The 21,644-nt window shown below is 50.5% G+C and overlaps 1 protein-coding gene across 1 annotated transcript; it reads left to right on the top strand.

Moving 5' to 3' along the window:
• The first annotated feature begins 7,343 nt into the window (after positions 1-7,343).
• On the top strand, positions 7,344-21,270 carry LOC138493364 (T-box-containing protein TBX6L-like). The gene is made up of 9 exons (XM_069620412.1): positions 7,344-7,462; positions 11,738-11,882; positions 13,333-13,435; positions 13,525-13,689; positions 14,853-14,999; positions 16,617-16,687; positions 16,914-17,005; positions 17,983-18,169; positions 20,008-21,270. The coding sequence occupies exons 1-9, from the start codon at positions 7,429-7,431 to the stop codon at positions 20,417-20,419; spliced, it is 1,356 nt and encodes a 451-aa protein (XP_069476513.1). The 5' UTR covers positions 7,344-7,428; the 3' UTR covers positions 20,420-21,270.
• Positions 21,271-21,644: the final 374 nt, after the last annotated feature.

Below are 21,644 nucleotides of genomic sequence, written 5' to 3'. Positions count from 1 at the left end.
TTAGCTGTGCCCTGAAGTATGCCCTGGTCGGTGCTGGTCTACTGCGTGCCTTTATTAGCTGTGCCCTGCAGTCTGCCCTGGTCGGTGCTGATCTACTGGGTGCCTTTATTAGCTGTGCACTGCAGTCTGCCCTGGTCGGTGCTGGTCTACTGAGTGACTTTATTAGCTGTGCACTGCAGACTGCCCTGGTCGGTGCTTATCTACTGAGTGACTTTATTAGCTGTGCACTGCAGTCTGCCCTGGTTGGTGCTGGTCTACTAGGTGACTTTATTAGCTGTGCCCTGTAGTCTGCCCTGGTTGGTGCTGGTCTACTAGGTGACTTTATTAGCTGTGCCATGTAGTCCTCCCTGGGTGGTGCTGATCTACTGGACAGCCTTGATTAGCTGTGCCCTGCAGTTTGCCCTGGTTGGTGCTGATCTACTGCGTGACTTTATTAGCTGTGCCCTGCACTCCTCCCTGGTTAGTGCTGATCTACTGGGTGCCTTTATTAGCTGTGCCCTGCAGTTTGCCCTGGTTGGTGCTGATCTACTGGGTGACTTTATTAGCTGTGCCCTGCACTCCTCCCTGGTTGGTGCTGATCTACTGGGTGCTTTTATTGGCTGTGCCCTGCACTCCTCCCTGGTTGGTGCTGATCTACTGGGTTCCTTTATTAGCTGTGCCCTGTAGTCTGCCCTGGTTGGTGCTGATCTACTGAGTGACTTTATTAGCTGTGCTCTGTAGTCTGCCCTGGTTGGTGCTGGTCTACTAGGTGACTTTATTAGCTGTGCCCTGTAGTCTGCCCTGGTTTGTGATTATCTACTCGGTGCCATTATTAGCTGTGCCCTGCAGTCTGCCCTGGTTGGTGCTGGTCTACTAGGTGACTTTATTAGCTGTGCCCTGCAGTCTGCCCTGGTTGGTGCTGGTCTACTAGGTGACTTTATTAGCTTCACCCTGTAGTCTACCCTGGTTGGTGCTGATCTACTAGGTGACTTTATTAGCTGCGCACTGCAGTCTGCCCTGGTTGGTGCTGGTCTACTGGGTGACTTTATTAGCTGTGCACTGCAGTCTGCCCTGGTTGGTGCTGATCTACTGGGTGCCATTATTAGCTGTGCACTGCAGTCTGCCCTGGTTGGTGCTGGTCTACTAGGCGACTTTATTAGCTGTGCCCTGTAGTCTGCCGTGGTTGGTGCTGGTCTACTAGGTGACTTTATTAGCTGTGCCCTGTAGTCTACCCTGGTTGGTGCTGGTCTACTGGGTGACTTTATTAGCTGTGCACAGCAGTCTGCCCTGGTTGGTGCTGGTCTACTAGGTGACTTTATTAGCTGTGCCCTGTAGTCTGCCCTGGTTGGTGCTGATCTACTGGGTACCATTATTAGCTCTGCCCTGCAGTCTGCCCTGGTTGGCGCTGGTCTACTAGGTGACTTTATTAGCTGTGCCCTACAGCCTGCCCTGGTTGGTGCTGGTCTACTAGGTGACTTTATTAGCTGTGCCCTGCAGTCTGCCCAGGTTGGCGCTGATCTACTGGGTGACTTTATTAGCTGTGCCCTGCAGTCTGTGTTGGGTGGTGCTGATCTACTGGGTGTCTTTATTAGCTGTGCTCGGCAGTGTGCCCTGGTTGGTGCTGATCTACTGCGTGCCTTTATTGGCTGTGCCCTGAACTTTGCCCTCCTTGCTGCTGATCTACTGGGTGACTTTATTAGCTGTGCCCTGTAGTCTGCCCTGGTGTGTGATTATATACTGTGTGCCTTTATTGGATGTGCCCTGCACTTTGCCCTCCTTGCTGCTGATCTACTGGGTGCCTTTATTAGCTGTGCCCTGTAGTCTGCCCTGGTTGGTGCTGGTCTACTAGGTGACTTTATTAGCTGTGCCCTGCAGTCTGCCCTGGTTGGTGTTGGTCTACTAGGTGTCCTTATTAGCTGTGCCCTGTAGTCTGCCCTGGTTGGTGCTTGTCTACTAGGTGACTTTATTAGCTGTGCCCTGTAGTCTGCCCTGGTTGGTGATTATATACTGTGTGCCTTTATTGCCTGTGCCCTGCACTTTGCCCTCCTTGCTGCTGATCTACTGGGTGCCTTTATTGGCTGTGCTCTGTAGTCTGCCCTGGTTGGTGCTGGTCTACTAGGTGACTTTATTAGCTGTGCCCTGCAGTCTGCCCTGGTTGGTGCTGGTCTACTAGGCGACTTTATTAGCTGTGCCCTGCAGTCTGCCCTGGTTGGTGCTTGTCTACTAGGCGACTTTATTAGCTGTGCCCCGTAGTCTGCCCTGGTCGGTGCTGGTCTACTTGGTGACTTTATTAGCTGTGCCCCGCAGTCTGCCCTGGTCGGTGCTGGTCTACTGAGTGACTTTATTAGCTGTGCTCTGCAGTCTGCCCTGGTCGGTGCTGATCTACTGGGTGACTTTATTAGCTGTGCCCTGCAGTATGCCCTGGTCGGTGCTGGTCTACTAGGTGACTTTATTAGCTGTGCCCTGCAGTCTGCCCTGGTTGGTGCGGTCTACTAGGTGACTTTATTAGCTTCACCCTGTAGTCTACCCTGGTTGGTGCTGATGTACTAGGTGACTTTAGTAGCTGCGCACTGCAGTCTGCCCTGGTTGGTGCTGGTCTACTGGGTGACTTTATTAGCTGTGCACTGCAGTCTGCCCTGGTTGGTGCTGATCTACTGGGTGCCATTATTAGCTGTGCACTGCAGTCTGCCCTGGTTGGTGCTGGTCTACTAGGCGACTTTATTAGCTGTGCCCTGTAGTCTGCCGTGGTTGGTGCTGGTCTACTAGGTGACTTTATTAGCTGTGCCCTGTAGTCTACCCTGGTTGGTGCTGGTCTACTGGGTGACTTTATTAGCTGTGCACAGCAGTCTGCCCTGGTTGGTGCTGGTCTACTATGTGACTTTATTAGCTGTGCCCTGTAGTCTGCCCTGGTTGGTGTTGATCTACTGGGTACCATTATTAGCTCTGCCCTGCAGTCTGCCCTGGTTGGCGCTGGTCTACTAGGTGACTTTATTAGCTGTGCCCTACAGCCTGCCCTGGTTGGTGCTGGTCTACTAGTTGACTTTATTAGCTGTGCCCTGCAGTCTGCCCAGGTTGGTGCTGATCTACTGGGTGACTTTATTAGCTGTGCCCTGCAGTCTGTGTTGGGTGGTGCTGATCTACTGGGTGTCTTTATTAGCTGTGCTCGGCAGTGTGCCCTGGTTGGTGCTGATCTACTGCGTGCCTTTATTGGCTGTGCCCTGAACTTTGCCCTCCTTGCTGCTGATCTACTGGGTGACTATATTAGCTGTGCCCTGTAGTCTGCCCTGGTGTGTGATTATATACTGTGTGCCTTTATTGGATGTGCCCTGCACTTTGCCCTCCTTGCTGCTGATCTACTGGGTGCCTTTATTAGCTGTGCCCTGTAGTCTGCCCTGGTTGGTGCTGGTCTACTAGGTGACTTTATTAGCTGTGCCCTGCAGTCTGCCCTGGTTGGTGTTGGTCTACTAGGTGACCTTATTAGCTGTGCCCTGTAGTCTGCCCTGGTTGGTGCTGGTCTACTAGGTGGCTTTATTAGCTGTGCCCTGTAGTCTGCCCTGGTTGGTGATTATATACTGTGTGCCTTTATTGCCTGTGCCCTGCACTTTGCCCTCCTTGCTGCTGATCTACTGGGTGCCTTTATAGGCTGTGCCCTGTAATCTGCCCTGGTTGGTGGTGGTCTACTTGGTGACTTTATTAGCTGTGCCCTGCAGTCTGCCCTGGTTGGTGCTGGTCTACTAGGCGACTTTATTAGCTGTGCCCTGCAGTCTGCCCTGGTTGGTGCTTGTCTACTAGGCGACTTTATTAGCTGTGCCCCGTAGTCTGCCCTGGTCGGTGCTGGTCTACTTGGTGACTTTATTAGCTGTGCCCCGCAGTCTGCCCTGGTCGGTGCTGGTCTACTGAGTGACTTTATTAGCTGTGCTCTGCAGTCTGCCCTGGTCGGTGCTGATCTACTGGGTGACTTTATTAGCTGTGCCCTGCAGTATGCCCTGCTCGGTGCTGGTCTACTAGGTGACTTTATTAGCTGTGCCCCGCAGTCTGCCCTGGTTGCTGCTGGTCTACTGGGTGACTTTATTAGCTGTGCCCCGCACTTGCCCTGGTCGGTGCTGATCTACTGGGCGCCTTTATTAGCTGCGCCCCGCACTCTGCCCTGGTTGGTGCTGATCTACTGGGCGCCTTTATTGGCTGCGCCCCGCACTCTGCCCTGGTTGGTGCTGGTCTACTGGGCGACTTTATTGGCTGCGCCCCGCACTCTGCCCTGGTTGGTGCTGATCTACTGGGCGACTTTATTAGCTGCGCCCTGCAGTCTGCCCTGGTTGGTGCTGGTCTACTGGGTGCCTTTATTGGCTGCGCCCTGCAGTCTGCCCTGGTTGGTGCTGGTCTACTGGGTGCCTTTATTAGCTGCGCCCTGCAGTCTACCCTGGTTGGTGCTGATCTACTGGGTGCCTTTATTAGCTGTGCCCTGCAGTCTGCCCTGGTCGGTGCTGGTCTACTGGGTGCCTTTATTAGCTGTGCCCTGCAGTCTGCCCTGGTCGGTGCTGATCTACTGGGTGCCTTTATTAGCTGTGCCCTGCAGTATGCCCTGGTCGGTGCTGGTCTACTAGGTGACTTTATTAGCTGTGCCCCGCAGTCTGCCCTGGTCGGTGCTGATCTACTAGGTGAATTTATTAGCTGTGCCCCGCAGTCTGCCCTGGTCGGTGCTGATCTACTGCGTGCCTTTATTAGCTGTGCCCCGCAGTCTGCCCTGGTTGCTGCTGGTCTACTGGGTGACTTTATTAGCTGTGCCCCGCACTTGCCCTGGTCGGTGCTGATCTACTGGGCGCCTTTATTAGCTGCGCCCCGCACTCTGCCCTGGTCGGTGCTGATCTACTGGGCGCCTTTATTAGCTGCGCCCCGCAGTCTGCCCTGGTTGGTGCTGGTCTACTGGGTGACTTTATTGGCTGCGCCCCGCACTCTGCCCTGGTTGGTGCTGATCTACTGGGCGCCTTTATTGGCTGCGCCCCGCACTCTGCCCTGGTTGGTGCTGGTCTACTGGGCGACTTTATTAGCTGCGCCCCGCAGTCTGCCCTGGTTGGTGCTGGTCTACTGGGTGCCTTTATTGGCTGCGCCCCGCAGTCTGCCCTGGTTGGTGCTGGTCTACTGGGCGCCTTTATTGGCTGCGCCCCGCAGTCTGCCCTGGTTGGTGCGGATCTACTGGGTGCCTTTATTCGCTGCGCCCCGCAATCTGCCCTGGTCGGTGCTGGTCTACTGAGTGACTTTATTAGCTGTGCACTGCAGTCTGCCCTGGTCGGTGCTTATCTACTGAGTGACTTTATTAGCTGTGCCCTGCAGTCTGCCCTGGTCGGTGCTGATCTACTGGGTGCCTTTATTGGCTGCGCCCTGCAGTCTGCCCTGGTCGGTGCTGATCTACTGGGTGCCTTTATTGGCTGCGCCCTGCAGTCTGCCCTGGTCGGTGCTGATCTACTGGGTGACTTTATTGGCTGTGCCCTGCAGTCTCCCCTGGTCGGTGCTGATCTACTGGGTGACTTTATTGGCTGTGCCCTGCAGTCTGCCCTTGTCGGTGCTGATCTACTGGGTGCCTTTATTAGCTGTGCCCTGCAGTCTGCCCTGGTCGGTGCTGGTCTACTGGGTGACTTTATTGGCTGTGCCCTGCAGTCTCCCCTGGTCGGTGCTGATCTACTGGGTGACTTTATTGGCTGTGCCCTGCAGTCTGCCCTTATCGGTGCTGATCTACTGGGTGCCTTTATTAGCTGTGCCCTGCAGTCTGCCCTGGTCGGTGCTGATCTACTGCGTGCCTTTATTAGCTGTGCCCTGAAGTATGCCCTGGTCGGTGCTGATCTACTGGGTGCCTTTATTAGCTGTGCACTGCAGTCTGCCCTGGTCGGTGCTGGTCTACTGAGTGACTTTATTAGCTGTGCACTGCAGTCTGCCCTGGTCGGTGCTTATCTACTGAGTGACTTTATTAGCTGTGCCCTGCAGTCTGCCCTGGTCGGTGCTGATCTACTGGGTGCCTTTATTAGCTGTGCCCTGCAGTCTGCCCTGGTCGGTGCTGGTCGACTGCGTGCCTTTATTAGCTGTGCCCTGCACTCCTCCCTGGTCGGTGCTGATCTACTGGGTGCCTTTATTAGCTGTGCCCTGCAGTCTGCCATGGTTGGTGCTGGTCTACTGAGTGACTTTATTAGCTGCGCCCTGCACTCTGCCCTGGTTGGTGCTGGTCTACTGGGTGACTTTATTAGCTGCGCCCTGCACTCTGCCCTGGTTGGTGCTGATCTACTGGGTGCTTTAATTAGCTGTGCCCTCCAGTCTGCTCTGGTTGGTGCTGGTCTACTAGGTGACTTTATTAGCTGTGCCCTGTAGTCTGCCCTGGTTGGTGCTGATCTACTGGGTGCTTTTATTAGCTGTGCCCTCCAGTCTGCCCTGGTTGGTGCTGGTCTACTGTGTGCCTTTAGTAGCTGTGTCCTGGACTTTGCATTGGTTGGTGCTGATCTACTGGGTGCTACTATTAGCTGTGCCCTGCAGTCTGTGTTGGGTGGTGCTGATCTACTGGGTGCCACTATTTGCTGTGCCCTGCAGTCTGCCCTGGTTGGTGCTGATCTACTGGGTGCCGTTATTGGCTGTGCCCCGCACTTTGCCCTCCTTGCGGCTGATCTACTGGGTGCCACTATTAGCTGTGCCCTGTAGTCTGCCCTGGTTAGCTGGGGGGACGGAGGGGGGAGCAGGCGGTGACTTGGGGCTGTGTCCAGAAGGTGGTGGTTTGGGGTGGTGTGCTGCAGTCATCCAGGTTAGCTGGGTGGGGCGGGGGGGGGGGCGGTATCGGGGTTTGGGCAGCAGGCGGTGGTTTAGGACTGTGTGCTGCAGTCTGTCCAGGTTAGGTGGGGGACCAGCAGGCGGTGGTTTGGGTTTGTGTCCTGCAGGCGGTGGTTTGGGGCTGTGTCCTGCTGGCGGTGGTTTGGGGCTGTGTTCTGCAGGTTTGGGCTTGTGTCCTGCAGGCGGTGGTTTGGAGCTGTGTCCTGCAGGCTGTCCAGGTTAGGTGGGGGGCCAGCAGGCGGTGGTTTGGGGCTGTGTCGTTCAGTCTGTCCGCTGTGGATTTGGAGCGCTCTCAAGTCTCCGCCGAGGCACCCTGCGCCGGCGGGGCTTCCTGTGCGCCAATGCTGTGCTAATTCTTTTTAGATGGGGGTCCCAAATCGTTCTGAATGTTCCTTCCTCCCTTTGTTCAGGGCAGACATCAAAGGCCCCAGGCGCATTGAAGGGGAGTGGATTGGGGGCTCGGTAGGAGGGGGGCTCCACCCCCCTCATTAGCGTGCAATAAAAGAGGCCTCACCTAGCGGCCTGCACTCAGAACCCTCCTTGGCCCCGGATTAGTGGGAAGGCGCTCTCCTCGGGACAGGACTGACCTTGCCACTGGACCTTGCCACATCATCCCACCCGAAATCTCCCCACCGCTGGCTGGACATGTCCTCCTTGGAGAAGATGTACTCTTTGCCTGGTAAGTTGGCCCACAGGGGGGATCCGGGGACAGTCTAGTCCACAATAGCGCCGAAAGCGTATGTGTCTAGGCTCTTGTGTTATGCCACTGGCGGGAGTTTGCGATGAATGCTTTTAATTCGGGATTATAGCGAACTGCCCCTGGGGGTGGGGGGTCTATTTGGCGGACATTCGTTTGGCAAAGAGTGGGTCTGTGAGCTATGGGGGCGTGGGGGGGGGGCAGATCGGGAGCGGTGCAGGGACTGGGAAAGGTAAAGGGAAGAGAGAAGGCACAAGGCCTCTGAGGGATAGAAGGACCTGATGTTTTGGGGGGTGAAATCGTGGGATGCGTGGCCTCAGGGTCAGTGAGTTAGTGGTCCTGGTGACAAGCGCCTTATGCGATGTGCATTAGCCTCTGCATTTTTCGTGACTGAATCTCAGGGGTTAATAAAATCGAGTTTAAAGTGCGCTGTGACTCGACCTTGTTTCTTGGGGACGGTCAGCCCACGTTCACTACATCAAGGGCTCTGGATGTGACTTTACCAGCCAGCATCGAAGCCCAGCCGTGTTTTCGCTCTAGCGCTGAATACCGGCGGTAGCCTATGTCTAGGCGCTGTGTGTTTTTCAGATACGCGAACGGAGGCCCAGAGGGAAAACGATTTTCTGAGGGTGGCATGCATTTGGCCGAGAGGCTCAGGGGGGGGGGGGGGGTTGCAGATTAGTGCCACTTTCGGGGGCTGGAAACTGAAGTTGCGTCTGCAGGCGCTATAAAAACGTTTTTGACCTTACTCGCGTGTGTCGTGCTAGGGGCTGGTTCGTTGAGCCAGGCCTGCTGCTCTAATCTGATTGCCTGGCATGAAAGGTCGTGGCCCCATAATGTATTATTTTGAATGGGGAAATGTTTGTTATAAAGCGCTTGGAGCCTGCGTTGAAACGCGTGCGGGTTATTCTTGTGTTGTCGATATCTCGGAGTTCTTGCATGTTATTGCTTCGTCGGTCCCCTGCCTCTCTGGTGAAATGTAAACGCCGGAGACCGATTCATGGAATATTTGCCCGGTTCAAGGTGACTTTGCGCTGCACGGCAAAAATACACTTTGCACGGTTCCATGAATCAGGGGTTGTGTCGGCAGTGCAAGGTCAGTTTGGACCGGGCAAATATTCCATGAATCGGGACTTGGGTTATCTAGGGAAGAGGCAGGGGGTTCTAAATATTTTTTTTAATAAAAAAAGGAATGCAGGTGCATATGTTATGCCAAGAAATGCATTAATGTGGTTATAGGTATATATGTATAATGTTGGGTCTATATGTGTAATGAAGGGGATGGGATATATGTGTATGGTGAAGGGACATGCCATTACTATGTACTTCAATGAGATACGAAACGATATTGTTAACATCTTCGGAGACATGCCCCGCGCTTCTCGGCGCTGGGTATTTGGCATGTTACGATAACCCTGCTTTTTCATTGTGGGTGAAAGTTTACTCTAGGGAAACTCGTACCCCACAGTCCAGTAACCCCCTGGAATATCTTTCCCGCTGCTACTCGGGGTGTTTTTGTATACAACGAATGTGGGAACGGAAAGAAATATCCGTCTAGCGCCAGCCGAGTCGCATCAAGGCGCTTCCTCGCCTCAAAGGAAAATTTAAAAAGCGCAAATACCCGCATTTGGTTTTGAGTCTCGCACTTTTGGGGGACTTGCGAATGTGGAGTGCTACTCCCCTTACTAACTTTGGGGGGACATGCTGAAAAGGGGTGGTGGGGAGCACTGCACACATGCACGGTGCCGGGCAATACGGGGATTCCTTAAAACCTGGACACGAAGTGTTTTAGTTCTCGGTCTGGGTGCTCTTCTGCCATAAACTCCTTTGCGAGTCTTCTAGGCGCATTCGAAGCACTATACCAATAACAGGTGTTGTTATCGCCTCATGGCTGTTAAAATGAAAGACTTTCCAAAGGGGTGCTTTTGTAAATAAAGTGCGGAGCTATTGTCTTGCAATAAGAGAGCGTTGGTTGGCAGCCGGGCACGAATTCAATGCCGACAGTGGGTTTACGGGCGTACATGAGAAAGCAGTGGTGACGTTTTAAGAAAACAGATCTTTTGACATAGTGTTTGTGAGGCGGTGAGTAAAACTATTAGAACGCCAGAGTACTATTTTTCTGAAAAATGTGCTTTCATTCACATCTTTTCTGAACGTTTTTAAAAGCTCTTCTACTGCCTAGAGACGAGGTCAGAACCGGGATCGGGGGGCTTGTGAAATCGCCGGAAAGCGAAAATAAATACACGTGTGTCTATTTGATTATTTGGGGAAGGGGCTTTTTTTTGGAGGTGCGGGTGGAAAACGCACGCCAGCCTTTCCAGCGCAACACATTTAGAGGACATAAAACTCACCCCTTGTTTTAAAGGAAACCCCCGCTACTTGCAATTTAGGGGGCTAGATTTGCCTCACTGGGGCGCCGACTTGGAGGACTCATATTTCAGATGTATTAGTTTGTATCTGTGTATTTTTTTTGGAACGTTTTTAGTTATGCTATAGTGCTTTCGGCGGGTAGTGGCGTTTCGTGGCGCGTTGCCAAGGACCGGAAAATATGGGGCATATCGTGTCTTGAGCAGTCGCATTGGCTGCTAGTAGTGGCGCCTTGAAACACACGTGTAGAGGCGCATTATAAACACCCTGTAAATAAATAAATAAATAGTCAATCCATGAAACCGGCTGATGGCTGGCATCAGGAAATGGCGCCGGCACAAGCCAAACAGCTCCAGTAATTGCAATACTTAATCTATGTTGTGCCATTCAGCAATGATGCACACTTTCTTGTGGTATCACATGTATATGACTGCATTCAATCAGTAGAACTGTTAATATCGTCTGCTATTTTTTTGTGGAGGTTTGAGTGTAAGCAGGGTTTGGTTGTTTTACAGCAAGTCTGTCTTTTAGGGAAGTTCCACGGGCCCCAATATCCATCTTGACTGAAACCCAACCTTCCTACGCCGGCAAAAGGAAAGTCCGGGACAACCCCGCTGGGTTTCGAACCCGCTCGTTGCCAGTTGAACACAGGGAGAGGGAGTGCACTTTGAACCCTTCCTCGGGGGTACCTTTCACAAGAACTCAGTTGAAAAGAGCACCGGGGGGGGGGGGCAGTGGGTGCTAAACGCCCCCCCTCCCCCGCCGCCACATCGCGCCCTTCCCCGTGGCTGTGTATTGCCTTCACATAAGTACGTGCAGTGTGCACGCTCCACGTGTGTGAGCCGCGCCATGACCATAGCGGCAGCTGAGCACTTCCCTAGCACTTTACGGCGCACCGCGCATGCGCTGTTTCACTGAGTGCACTGCATTTAAGGTTGCAAGCTGAAGACGCACCCGGAACGTTGTGGCGTGCGAGCGTCAACTCGCCCGTAGAGCTGCTGCTACCAAACCTCTGCATTCGTACTTGCGCTCACATTTTAGATGCTGCCATCTAGGTCCCAAAGGGAACGGGTCTTGTGGGGGAACGGGGCCGTAGAATACAGTTATTCCCGGTGCAAAACATTGTCTCTACGTGTCATGCTTCTTTAACCAGAAGGGCAGATGGCGATGGGTTTTAATTAGTTGGGGTTTTCATGCGCGCCATAACGTGCCACCACCGACCTGACCCCCAGCACGCACAGGTCCAAAACCGTGGTTCATTCGGTGACTTCTCAGTTTCTTTTAAATTCACATTTTGGTACTTTTGAACTCGGTACTGTCTTGTCTGCATTTTGTACTTTTCAACAATTCTACATTTCATAGCGCCAAGATGCAAAAGGTGAACGGTGGCACTATAGATCTGCAATAAGTAGAAAACAGGGCACCGAGAAACCCTTCAGCTTTCGACTGCCGTGGACCATTATTTAAGCACATGTGCCCAGAGGTGCTGTAACTCACACGGAAGGGTTTGGTCCTATAGCCATATACACGCCTGCCTCCGCGCCGTGACATATAATATTCTAAATGATATATTTATTTATTTGTTTGCATTTTTAAAGCGCTCACATAGCCCGCGGGCATCGAGGCGCTGTAACAGGAACTGATTTTTTTGTCTTAGTTGCGTATTTATCAAGCACTTAAATACCCAGAGGTTTCTAAGCGCGGACCCGTGGATCGAACCTGTGTTGCTCTGCATCATCTTGTTTCCAAGGCGAGCGCGTTGCCCTTGAGCTCTCCCCCTGACACAACTGATAACATTACTGCAGTTCCTTCTTCCAGTTGAATATTTGTATGTTTGTCTCGTCGTGAAAGTGTTCTGTATGTTGCTCACTTTCTAACCTCTCCTTACAGACATAAAGCCCCATTGTGAGGTCCCCCCGTTTCTGAATGAACACCCTTCACCCCAGGGCTCCATTGGGGCCACCCTGGAGGACATGGATCTCTGGACCAAGTTCCACCAGGAAGGGACCGAAATGATCATCACCAAATCCGGCAGGTGAGTTATGGTGGCGGGAGGATGGGTGAGGGGGGGGTGTCTGCACACGCAGCAGTTTGGTGGCTGTGTGGAGAGTAGCATGGGGCAGACCTCTGTCCTCGCACATCCGGGAGGAGGTGCCACTGGTCTCATTGCAGCCAACCCACATTCTGCGTTGGTATCAGTGGCCGGGATGACCATTGGCACCATCCGTGCTCCATGTTGCAGTGGGTACTTGGATCTCATTGGCACACATGCACATTCCACACTGGTACCAACTCTTAGCTCTCCATCGGTGCGCACTTCAACTCAGTGGGCGTGACTGCATCCACAATCCCCATTAGTATATACAGGACTCCATAGTGGAATGGTGTGCTTCTCCATTGGGACATTTTCAGTCGCCATGTTGGTAGTAGCAATTGTATCTCTATTGAGACGCTTTCAGTTTCCATGTTGGTTTCTCCATGATGCACTTTCAGCCTCTCCATATTTCGGGTGGCGATTGGGCTTGCTATTGGGACACTTTAAGTGTCCATGTTGGTAGCAGCATTGGGCTCCCCTATGGAGCAAACTCCCCCATCATGTTGGAAGCACTGCTTGGGCTCTCTATTGGCAGACGTTCAGTTTCCATGTGGGTGATAGCTACTGGGCTCTCTACTGGGACACTCTCAGTTTCCATGTTGGGAGTAGAGATTGTGATCTCTACTGGGCCACTCTCTTTCCATGTTGTGAGTGGCGATTGTGATCTCTATTGGAGCACTCTCAGTTTCCATGTGGGTGATAGCTACTGGGCTCTCTACTGGGACACTCTCAGTTTCCATGTTGGGAGTAGAGATTGTGATCTCTACTGGGCCAATCTCTTTCCATGTTGGGAGTAGAGATTGTGATCTCTACTGGGCCACTCTCAGTTTCCATGTTGTGAGTGGCGATTGTGATCTCTACTGGGTCACTCTCAGTTTCCATGTTGGGAGTAGAGGTTGTGATCTCTACTGGCAACTTTGAGTTCCCATGTGGCTTTAAGTGATTGGAAGCTCTGTTGAGACACTTTTAGTTTCCATGTGGGGAGTAGTGATTGCATTCTCTGTTGGTAGACTTTTAGTTTCCAAGTTGTTAGGAACAATTGGGCTCTTTTTTTGCCACATTGCCAGTTTCCATGCTGTTAGTGGTGTTTGGACTCTCCACTGGGACACAGTCTCCATACTGGTAGGGACGATTTGGTTCCCCTTTGGTACCAATCCAGGCTCCACGAAGGGTACAGCGGGCTAGGCTTCTCACCAATAATAATGGGGCTGTGCACTAGCATACACTCACACTCCATGTTGGCAGCAATCACTGGCCTCTGCATTGGTGCCGTGCACACACTCCCTGTGGTAACACTCCTGTTCCGCGTCTATGTGTGATGTGATCAGTTTCAGTTCTCTGAAATGCGAGTAATGTGCGTCATTTCTGATTTTTCTTTTCTTTTCTCAAGGCGCATGTTCCCGCAGTGCAAGATCCGCCTGGCAGGACTCCTCCCTTATGCCAAGTACATGCTGTTGGTGGACTTTGTGCCAGTAGACACTTTCAGATACAAGGTACATAGTTCGGCACGACTCCCAGTTGCTTTTTTCCCCTGTCAGTCTCAGTCCCCATATCTGACCTGTCTGCTCCTTTCTCCCCACAGTGGAACAAGAATAAATGGGAGGTGGCGGGAAAGGCGGAGCCGCAGCCGCCCTGCCGCACATACGTCCACCCCGACTCCCCAGCTCTCGGCACCCACTGGATGAAGGAATCCATCTCCTTCCATAAGCTCAAGCTTACCAACAACACCTTGGACCAGCAGGGACACGTAAGAGAACATCTCCCGGGTAGGGTTGGTAGTGGGTGGGGGCAAGAAAAAGGAACGTCACTGGCATATTCCATCCCAGCCGCCGCTGTGGCATAGATATGTTGTTGCATCTCAACCTTGTCTAAAACCACCAGTCTTGATTCGAATCTGAATGGCAGAGGCTGTCATCTTGACTGCCCCCACGCCCCTTCAGACCAGAAGAAGCAGAAACACCATTTGAACCAGAAGCCGATAGTTACAGTAACCAGTAACCAATCGGACCACAGTATCTGCTGAGGATTTGCATCTTGGCCGCTACAGGTCAATGCATTGCCCAATCGGAAGGGAGAGAAGCATGGGGCAATACAGGATTAGCCATTTCCCTCTATTCTGAGCTCTATTCATTATCTCGTAGCATAGATGAGGTTCAGAAGAGATGCGACCGTGTGCTGCACCTGGGACCCAAGCAAGATAGTTTGGAGGAAATGTAGGGGAAAGCAATGTTTGGACTTATACTACTGGGGGCTTACTCTAGTGGAGGGGGAGCTTGTAGTGGTTTCAGGGGCTTCTACTACTTTGCTGAAGCCCTGGAAGCATTTCAACACCCCACAGAAAGGCTAATGGATTACGCCCGGGATCCAGCCTAAAGAGACATTCTTACAAGGACTCCAAAAGAGCCTGATTTACTCTGCCTTGTCACAATGAGATGAGGAAAACAGTGGAGGTCACAATTATCAGGTTTAGCAAGGTATGGACAACCAAATGATGGCCCAAGCATGGGACTATGTGATGTCCTGACACACATATTGTCCTGTAGAAACATTAACATTTCCCAAAACGCTAGTTCATATCTGAGCAAAAGGATCCAGGGGTGTGTGATCTGTGGCCCTCTAGATATTTAGGACTACTAGTCCCATGATCCGTCACCATTGACTATACTGGTTGGGGCTGGTGGGACTTGTAGTCTGAATGATCCAGAGCATGAGGCCCCTGGTAAAGGCCAACAGGCCGTCCGGTTGGCCCGTAAATTGAATTGAGACTTGCATAGGGAGGGGGGGGGGGGGAATTTGAGAAACTGGTGTCTTTGAAGGTGTTCGTCCCATTGTGTAGTCACATTTCTACTTTGCACTCTCTGGATGAGGTTGCCGGGTCCTCATGTTCTGTCCTCTTTTGTACACGTACAGATCATCCTGCACTCCATGCATCGCTACAAGCCACGCATCCACCTTGTGCAGGCCGAAGACCTGTACAATGTGCGCTGGGGTGTCTTCCAGATGTTCACCTTCCCAGAGATGACCTTCACTGCAGTCACTGCGTACCAGAACGAGGCGGTAAGTTCACTCTGCGGCCCTGCTCTGCGCTCCCATGCACCATTCTCACTGCACCACTCGCTGCGTACCAGAACGAGGCGGTAAATCCACTCCGAGGCCCTGCTCTGCGCTCCCATGCACCATTCTCACTGCACCACTCGCTGCGTACCAGAACGAGGTGGTAACTCCACTCTGCAGCCCTGCTCTGCGCTACCATGCGCCATGCTCACTACACCACTCGCAGCCCTTATTAAACAAAGGGCCCTTCTCACTCCAACCTAGGGTAACGTTTTAGTTGTTACACTTGCAGATTAAGGTCGTCAATCAATAGATCAATCAAAATCTGTATTTTGGGGAAAAAAGCTATTCCATAAAAGAACATGCAAATATAAGGCTCTACGTCAAAAAAATCGCATCCAGGACTGTGCACGGAAAAACATTGCATCCTTTATGCTGATTGTATGTGGAACTCAATGCGGGCGAGTGCCCCGTCCCCCGCTCTGGCTCTTCCCAGCCACTTTAACAAAGACCTCGAACCCCCATCTAAAGGATCTCCCCATCTGTTTCCATGGCGGCCATCTTTCAAATCTTTTATATTAAGTATATGTGGTTTATTATGCACTTTTATACATCACATTCATTCATTGCAATCTAATGCAATACGACCATAAGTTAACATAACAATGATTTCACAATATCTCACCATTATCAAATAATTTGTTCATCTTTTGACGTTATTTGCAGCCCTGCAGGATATGTTCTTTGCCTGCCAGGCCATTAGAGGAAGGGGAAAGACCATATGCAAATCAGGCATGGTCCCACCCCAAAAGGGGCCATCCAGCCCGAACTTCTAGGTCACATCCCTCTGCACGAGACCACCAGCATCCCCAAACATGTTTTGGCCCTGTTGGGCCTCATCACTGAGGAGTAGCTTGAGTCTCTAGGCCGGGTAGACTCAGGACCCACGTCTGGGCATACCCGTCCCACTCGGGGTGACTAAAGAAAAACAAAAAAGGTGATGGCTAGAAGGTTTAGAATTAATCGTAACCTCTGGCATAGCTCTGGGCAACCCTCCAGACCACCGTTCTTTGCCTGAGCCATTGCAGAAGGAAAAAACCATATGCAAATCAGGTTTGGTCCCACCCACTGCAGCGGGCCATAAGGATAACATGCTGTTCCCCTAGTGGAGCCTCAAATCAATAATAGGAAGGTAAGCCTTCTGAAACAGAGACCTTTAACTACAGGCATGGCCAATGGGGTGACTAGGAGGAGTGTTTTAGCTCCCAGTCTACGCCCTGATGGGGCCGCAAATGACTGTGATATCTCACTGGGTTATGCACCTGCTGTATTTAATGGGCTGGGAACAGAATAGAATCACGGTCCATCCAGCATCCTCTTTATGCGATGTGATATTTGTGGTGGAGCATATTAGCTGCCTTTACAATGACTTTCAGGCGCTTCTCTTGTGTCTAGATTTATGTGGTTCAGGGCAACTGTGATCCTAACTTGGTCAATGAAAAACTTACCATCAGAGGGCGTCATGCGTCATTTTAATGCTTATTTTTAGTGCTGTAGACGTGACACTGTTGGTGAGTAAGTAAACAGTCAATAAATGCTTTGCTTTGTTTTTTTTCATAGGTAACAAAACTCAAGATCGAAAACAACCCCTTTGCCAAGGGTTTCCGGGAGCATGGGAAAAATAGCAGGAGGTGAGCTATTGGCCAGTCTTTTGTACCCGCTCGTTGTAGGGTCATGGGGGTTACCCTCTTTTCTGGGCTCCAACCCTTCATTACCCTTTTTGCGCTGGGGTTGGGCGCGGTTTGGTAATGGAAGAATGCATCTCAAATTAATGCTACAAAAAACTGCAAGACTGGTACAACCTGTGGTTTTGTTTATAGAGAGTTGGAATTTAAAATGTCTTTGTGTCATTTGCAGGGAGCGTTGCCCTAAGAAAAACACAGAGGGCCCCGCCAAGGAGCCGAAGAAGAGGAAATTGGATGAAGAGGGGAGCAGCTCTGACGAAGCAGGTAATGCGGGTCATGGTATCTTCCGGGGCCAATGTGCAGTGTTATAGCCCTCTGGTTCCTAACATGTGCGGTCAGTGTCCTTGCTTCAGTTACCTTCAATAAAGAATAACACGCCTTATGCACATTTACCAGAATAAGAAACTTACATCTGAAATAAATGCAAGGGGGATTTGTGTTACTTGAGTCTAGAATTGGCAATGCCGGTGGATCGGTTGCCATTTTGGGGAGCACCAGTGTTTTAGCTTTATTTTGCAAGCCACTGGTTTTGCTCGCACTGACGCGTGGTCACATTACTTATCCGAGCCATTGCACTCAGTCTTGTGTGTTGGAATGTGGGGATTGACTTTCCAACAATGGCCAGTCTCCATTGAGGGCATGTTTGGGCAATTTTCTCTGTTAATTCACTGCTCTTACTTGCTTGGGCACTGAAATGAGGACTCCACTCTCTTATAAGCAATGGCAATTGACTCACCCACTGGTAATGGAATGGTGGGTTATCAAGTGGGCTGCCTCTACTGGTGGAACGCTGAGCCAGCTAAGTCATTGGACTGGCTCGCTGTAGCAATGGAATGGTGGATCTTAATTTGAGCCAGTCGGGCTAGTTGTATCTTTGCGCTGGGCCGCTGCGATGATGAGTCAACTTTCTTATCTGATAAGTCTTTAAGCTGCCTTACTGATTTTTTTTTTTTTTAGCTAAGCTGGTTCACTATGAGGTAGGCATGTTGGGTCTTCATTCTTATTGGCAGTTTTTGTCAACACAGAGTGCTCAATGGGTCTTTTCCTGGGATGGCCAAAACTGACCCACGTTACAGTCGGGACAGTTATCATTTGCCTGGGTAGGCATGTGGCACTCTTGGCCGAACCCATGGTTTCTGGCCCCAATGTGGTAACTGGGGTGTACAAATTCCGTAAACGATCTTTGAAACAATGTCCTCACTTATTTTTTTCTGTTCCGTTCCCCCCGTCTTGTCATGTAGATTTCCTGCGAGATGTACAAGTGAAAGAGGAGCCCCAACCCATCCCGTTGGGAAGATACCCCATTTGGGGGCAGGACCAGGATGGCAACAACAGACTCCAACCAGGGTCCCCGGAATCTACTGGGCAAAGAGGAGGGCCCACAAGAGAGCAGCAAGTGCCAACGCCTTCCCCCTACAGTTCATACCGGTGAGTCTACCAACTCTTGCCTATAGATGGGACTGGGATCGGAGAGCTGAGTGGATCACCAAGGCTTTTAGTTTAATACACCTTCTCCAAATCACATGATAAAAGCAATCTAAAAACAACAATAGTTCAAACGCAAAAAGTAAATGGACAGACATATTAATGTGAGGATGGATAGCTCAGGGGCAACGCGTTTGTCTTGGAAGCAAAACAATGCACCTCATCACAGGTTTGAATCCTGATCCCGCGCTTAGAAACCACTCTCAGTTATTAAGTATGTTATAAAAAGAACAATTATAATTATAAATAAGACCTGTATGCAAAGAGAAACTGGGAGGATAGCTCAGGAGAAAAATGCTCACCTTGAGAGCAACACAGGTTTGATCCCCGGGTCCGTGCTTAGAAACCTCTGGGTATTAAGCACCTTATAAATAACCTATCATATTAAAGTTATAAATGGTTAACGGTCTGCATGGGGTCTCTTAAACCATTTTGTGGTTGAAGCACACATTTATGAATTCCACTTACAACTTTGTCTCTGCGTCTATACACTTAGGCCTTCTTGTTTTACGGGCTCGGCTATTGGGTTTGTCCAGATTGAAATGTGCATTAAAACCATGTATTGTGGGGCTAAACCGCAATGTAATAGATTTGAACTATCCATATTGAATGCTTAGCCATGTAAATATAATTTAAGGGAGCAGGTTGGGCAGAGAAACGCTATTTAATAGTTTCCTATAGGTGATTTGTTTTGCCATTGATTTGCATTATTGTATTTTCTGTGTGAAGTTTAGTTGGTCGCTTTCGCCTCCATTGTCGGCCTTTCAGTTTCTGGTGTGTGGCGGCCATTTTGCGAAGTGTTCTGCTGATCTGTGCATGACGTGACAGCAATGTTAGCCTGTCATTCTTCATCGAGTTTAACAGTGCTCCTGGGCAACATCTGTTGCTAGTGGAATTTGTATGTTTTCTGCATAAAAGTCCCCTGTGCAAGTACATCCTTATTTTCAATGTATGGTCGCAAAGAAAGGAGCTTGCCGTCCTTGGAACTTTCTGCAACATTTGGATTTTTTTGGGCAATTCTGTGGTTATTTCTGCAGATGTTTAAAAGCACATCTATAGTAAAAAGTTCAACAGATTTTTCAGAATAAAAGAAATAAGTCTATAGTGATTAATGCAGATTTGTATATTTTTAAGAACTCCCCATAAAGTTGGTGGCAGAAAATATATTAATTCTACCGCTATTTCATCAGAACGGAGAGAGGGGACCGAGGTCTGATGGCACCCTAACCATTATAACAATGCCAATGAAAATCCTTGTACAGTCCTTTTTGGGAAGAGTACAGTGCTATACAATTCGACACTAACCAATAAGGTATCACACCCTATTTACATAATCGGCTTAGTAGAAGCCACCTTAGAATTCTGTGACCTTTTATCGGGGGTCTGCAACCTGTGGCTGTTTTGAACTACAACTCCCATGAGCCACCATCATTGACTGTGCTGACTCGGGATGATGGGAGCTGTAGTACAAAACATTGAAACATTCTATGTGTCATATATTTTTGAACTTTATTAGCTGAGACATTGCAAGGAGAGGCATGACAACATCTGCCATGATGTTGCAGTGCCCACAGAATGGCGGATTTGCTGAACGAATACAAAAGATCGAAATCACTCAAACTTGAAGAAACAAGCCATCATAGATATCTTTTTTTTATTCGTGTCAACCATTCAAAACATTGACCCAGATAGTTTGTGTTGTAATGTATTCTTAATGCCAACTGATGTGGGGCCTGCAGGAATCATGTCTCACATGCGCTTCTCTCTTTTCCCCAATGCAGCTTCCAGGATGTGGGCGACACGCACCATTCTCCAGCTCGCGATGTCCCTCATGGTGAATTTCGGAGTCGGGCGAACCCCGTTGATGTGGCTTTGGTGCCTGAACTGGAAACCAAGCAGCTGCCGGAAGGTTTTGGGGCTCTAGTGCCTTTTCACCCACCACAGGACCTGGCGGGTGTTCTGAACATGTCCGCCGACTCCGCTATGAAACCTGGACTGAGGCCTCATATGTACAACCCCTACGGCAGCGAGCAAGGGCTGGGCCAGTGGATGAATCCTGCGCAGACTCAGTACCGGCCAGTGGCCTATCCCCCATTCCCTACGGACTACAGCGCTCAGGGAGCATCCGGGCACCCCCACGGCAGCATGCCAGACTGGAGCCAGTACCCTCTTTTCCCATATTCCTGCTGGTAAATGTTCAAATCCACAGGGGGCAGGGACCCTTCATTCTCAAGAAACTTGATGATCCATTCTGCCCCCATGCAGAATATTGAAACATTGACTTAGTTGGGGAGTGTGATCCATTGCACCCCAATTGGGCAGGTTGGTGGAGGACAACGCACAAACATTTGGACAAGTGTGTTGGCGGGCCAGCAGTCTGATCACCCGCCACTTCCCTTGGCACTGAAGTATGTTCCTAGGGCCCAATTTGACTATTGCCCTTGATGGATGTATGTAGACCACTGACATGGAACCGAGAGGAACCCTACCAATATGAGCGAGAACTCACTCCTCAGTATGAGGGATAAAGAACAGAACTTTTGGGCAGTGCCAATGGCGGTTGAATGACTTCACTTCCCATTGAAAGGGGCATCTTTCAGTTGGCGGGCAGGAGTGTGTTTCGGCTGTTGTTTTTCCTAATACAATTCATCGTGTGTAGAAAGACTGGACAGCAAACCTCTTCATCAGTAGACTTGATACTCAGACCTCCCCAAGTGTCCATTGGGATGTGATAAAGGATCAGACATTTGTTTTGATGCGCTACCTGGAGTGTTCGATCTTGACGCGATGCCGAGACGGGCTACAACACAAACCCGAGTATGGACAGAGAAATGCCGGAGCTTTCCGGTACATTGTTCCAGAGCTCTGCCGCACAGAGAGAATTACAATAGGTGGAGCACTGTTGCTTCCCACAATTGGGTACACTGTACAACTACTACAAACCAACTGGTGCCCATGAAAGCCATTGGGACTGCGGCAACAGGCACCCATCTTTTCTTTGCTCCTCTACCTGTCACTATAAAGTCTGTTTCATTTCCTCTCATTTCCTCGTTTCCAATGTTTTTTCTTTATACAGTTTTTTTCCAGTCTCCTCATCACAGGGCCCCATAATTTGCAAGAAATCATTCCCCACTGCGCATGTGTGCTCCGTGCCAGCTGTTTTCCCCTGCCTATTCTGTGGTCCAATTTCATCACACGTCAGTGGCGCCCCCATAGGCCTCTTCAATCTCACCACTTGTTGCTAGCTCACACCAAAGACCACTTTACCACTTCCCCATCTTCACTATGCCCCAGCCCCACCTTTAGAGCTTGTGCTCCAATCCCCAATGTGTAAACATTTCTTGAAGTGTTAGGTTTTTCCCTATAATTCTTAGGTTTCTTCCTATAATTTAGGCATGTGGTTCTACCGCTAGGCTAG

Source organism: Ambystoma mexicanum, chromosome 10, assembly GCF_040938575.1.
Source record: "Ambystoma mexicanum isolate Mex_15411 chromosome 10, UKY_AmexF1_1, whole genome shotgun sequence".
In the NCBI taxonomy this organism is placed as follows: domain Eukaryota; kingdom Metazoa; phylum Chordata; class Amphibia; order Caudata; family Ambystomatidae; genus Ambystoma; species Ambystoma mexicanum.
The sequence above is the reverse complement of the archived record's forward strand: the minus strand, read 5'-3'. Positions and strand labels throughout refer to the sequence as shown.

Coding starts and splice junctions, on each gene's coding strand:
- LOC138493364 (XM_069620412.1), top strand. CDS start 7,429: ATGTCCTCCTTGGAGAAGATGTACTCTTTGCCTG. Junction 7,463..11,737: donor GAAGATGTACTCTTTGCCTG/GTAAGTTGGCCC, acceptor CTCTCCTTACAG/ACATAAAGCCCCATTGTGAG. Junction 16,688..16,913: donor CATGGGAAAAATAGCAGGAG/GTGAGCTATTGG, acceptor TGTCATTTGCAG/GGAGCGTTGCCCTAAGAAAA.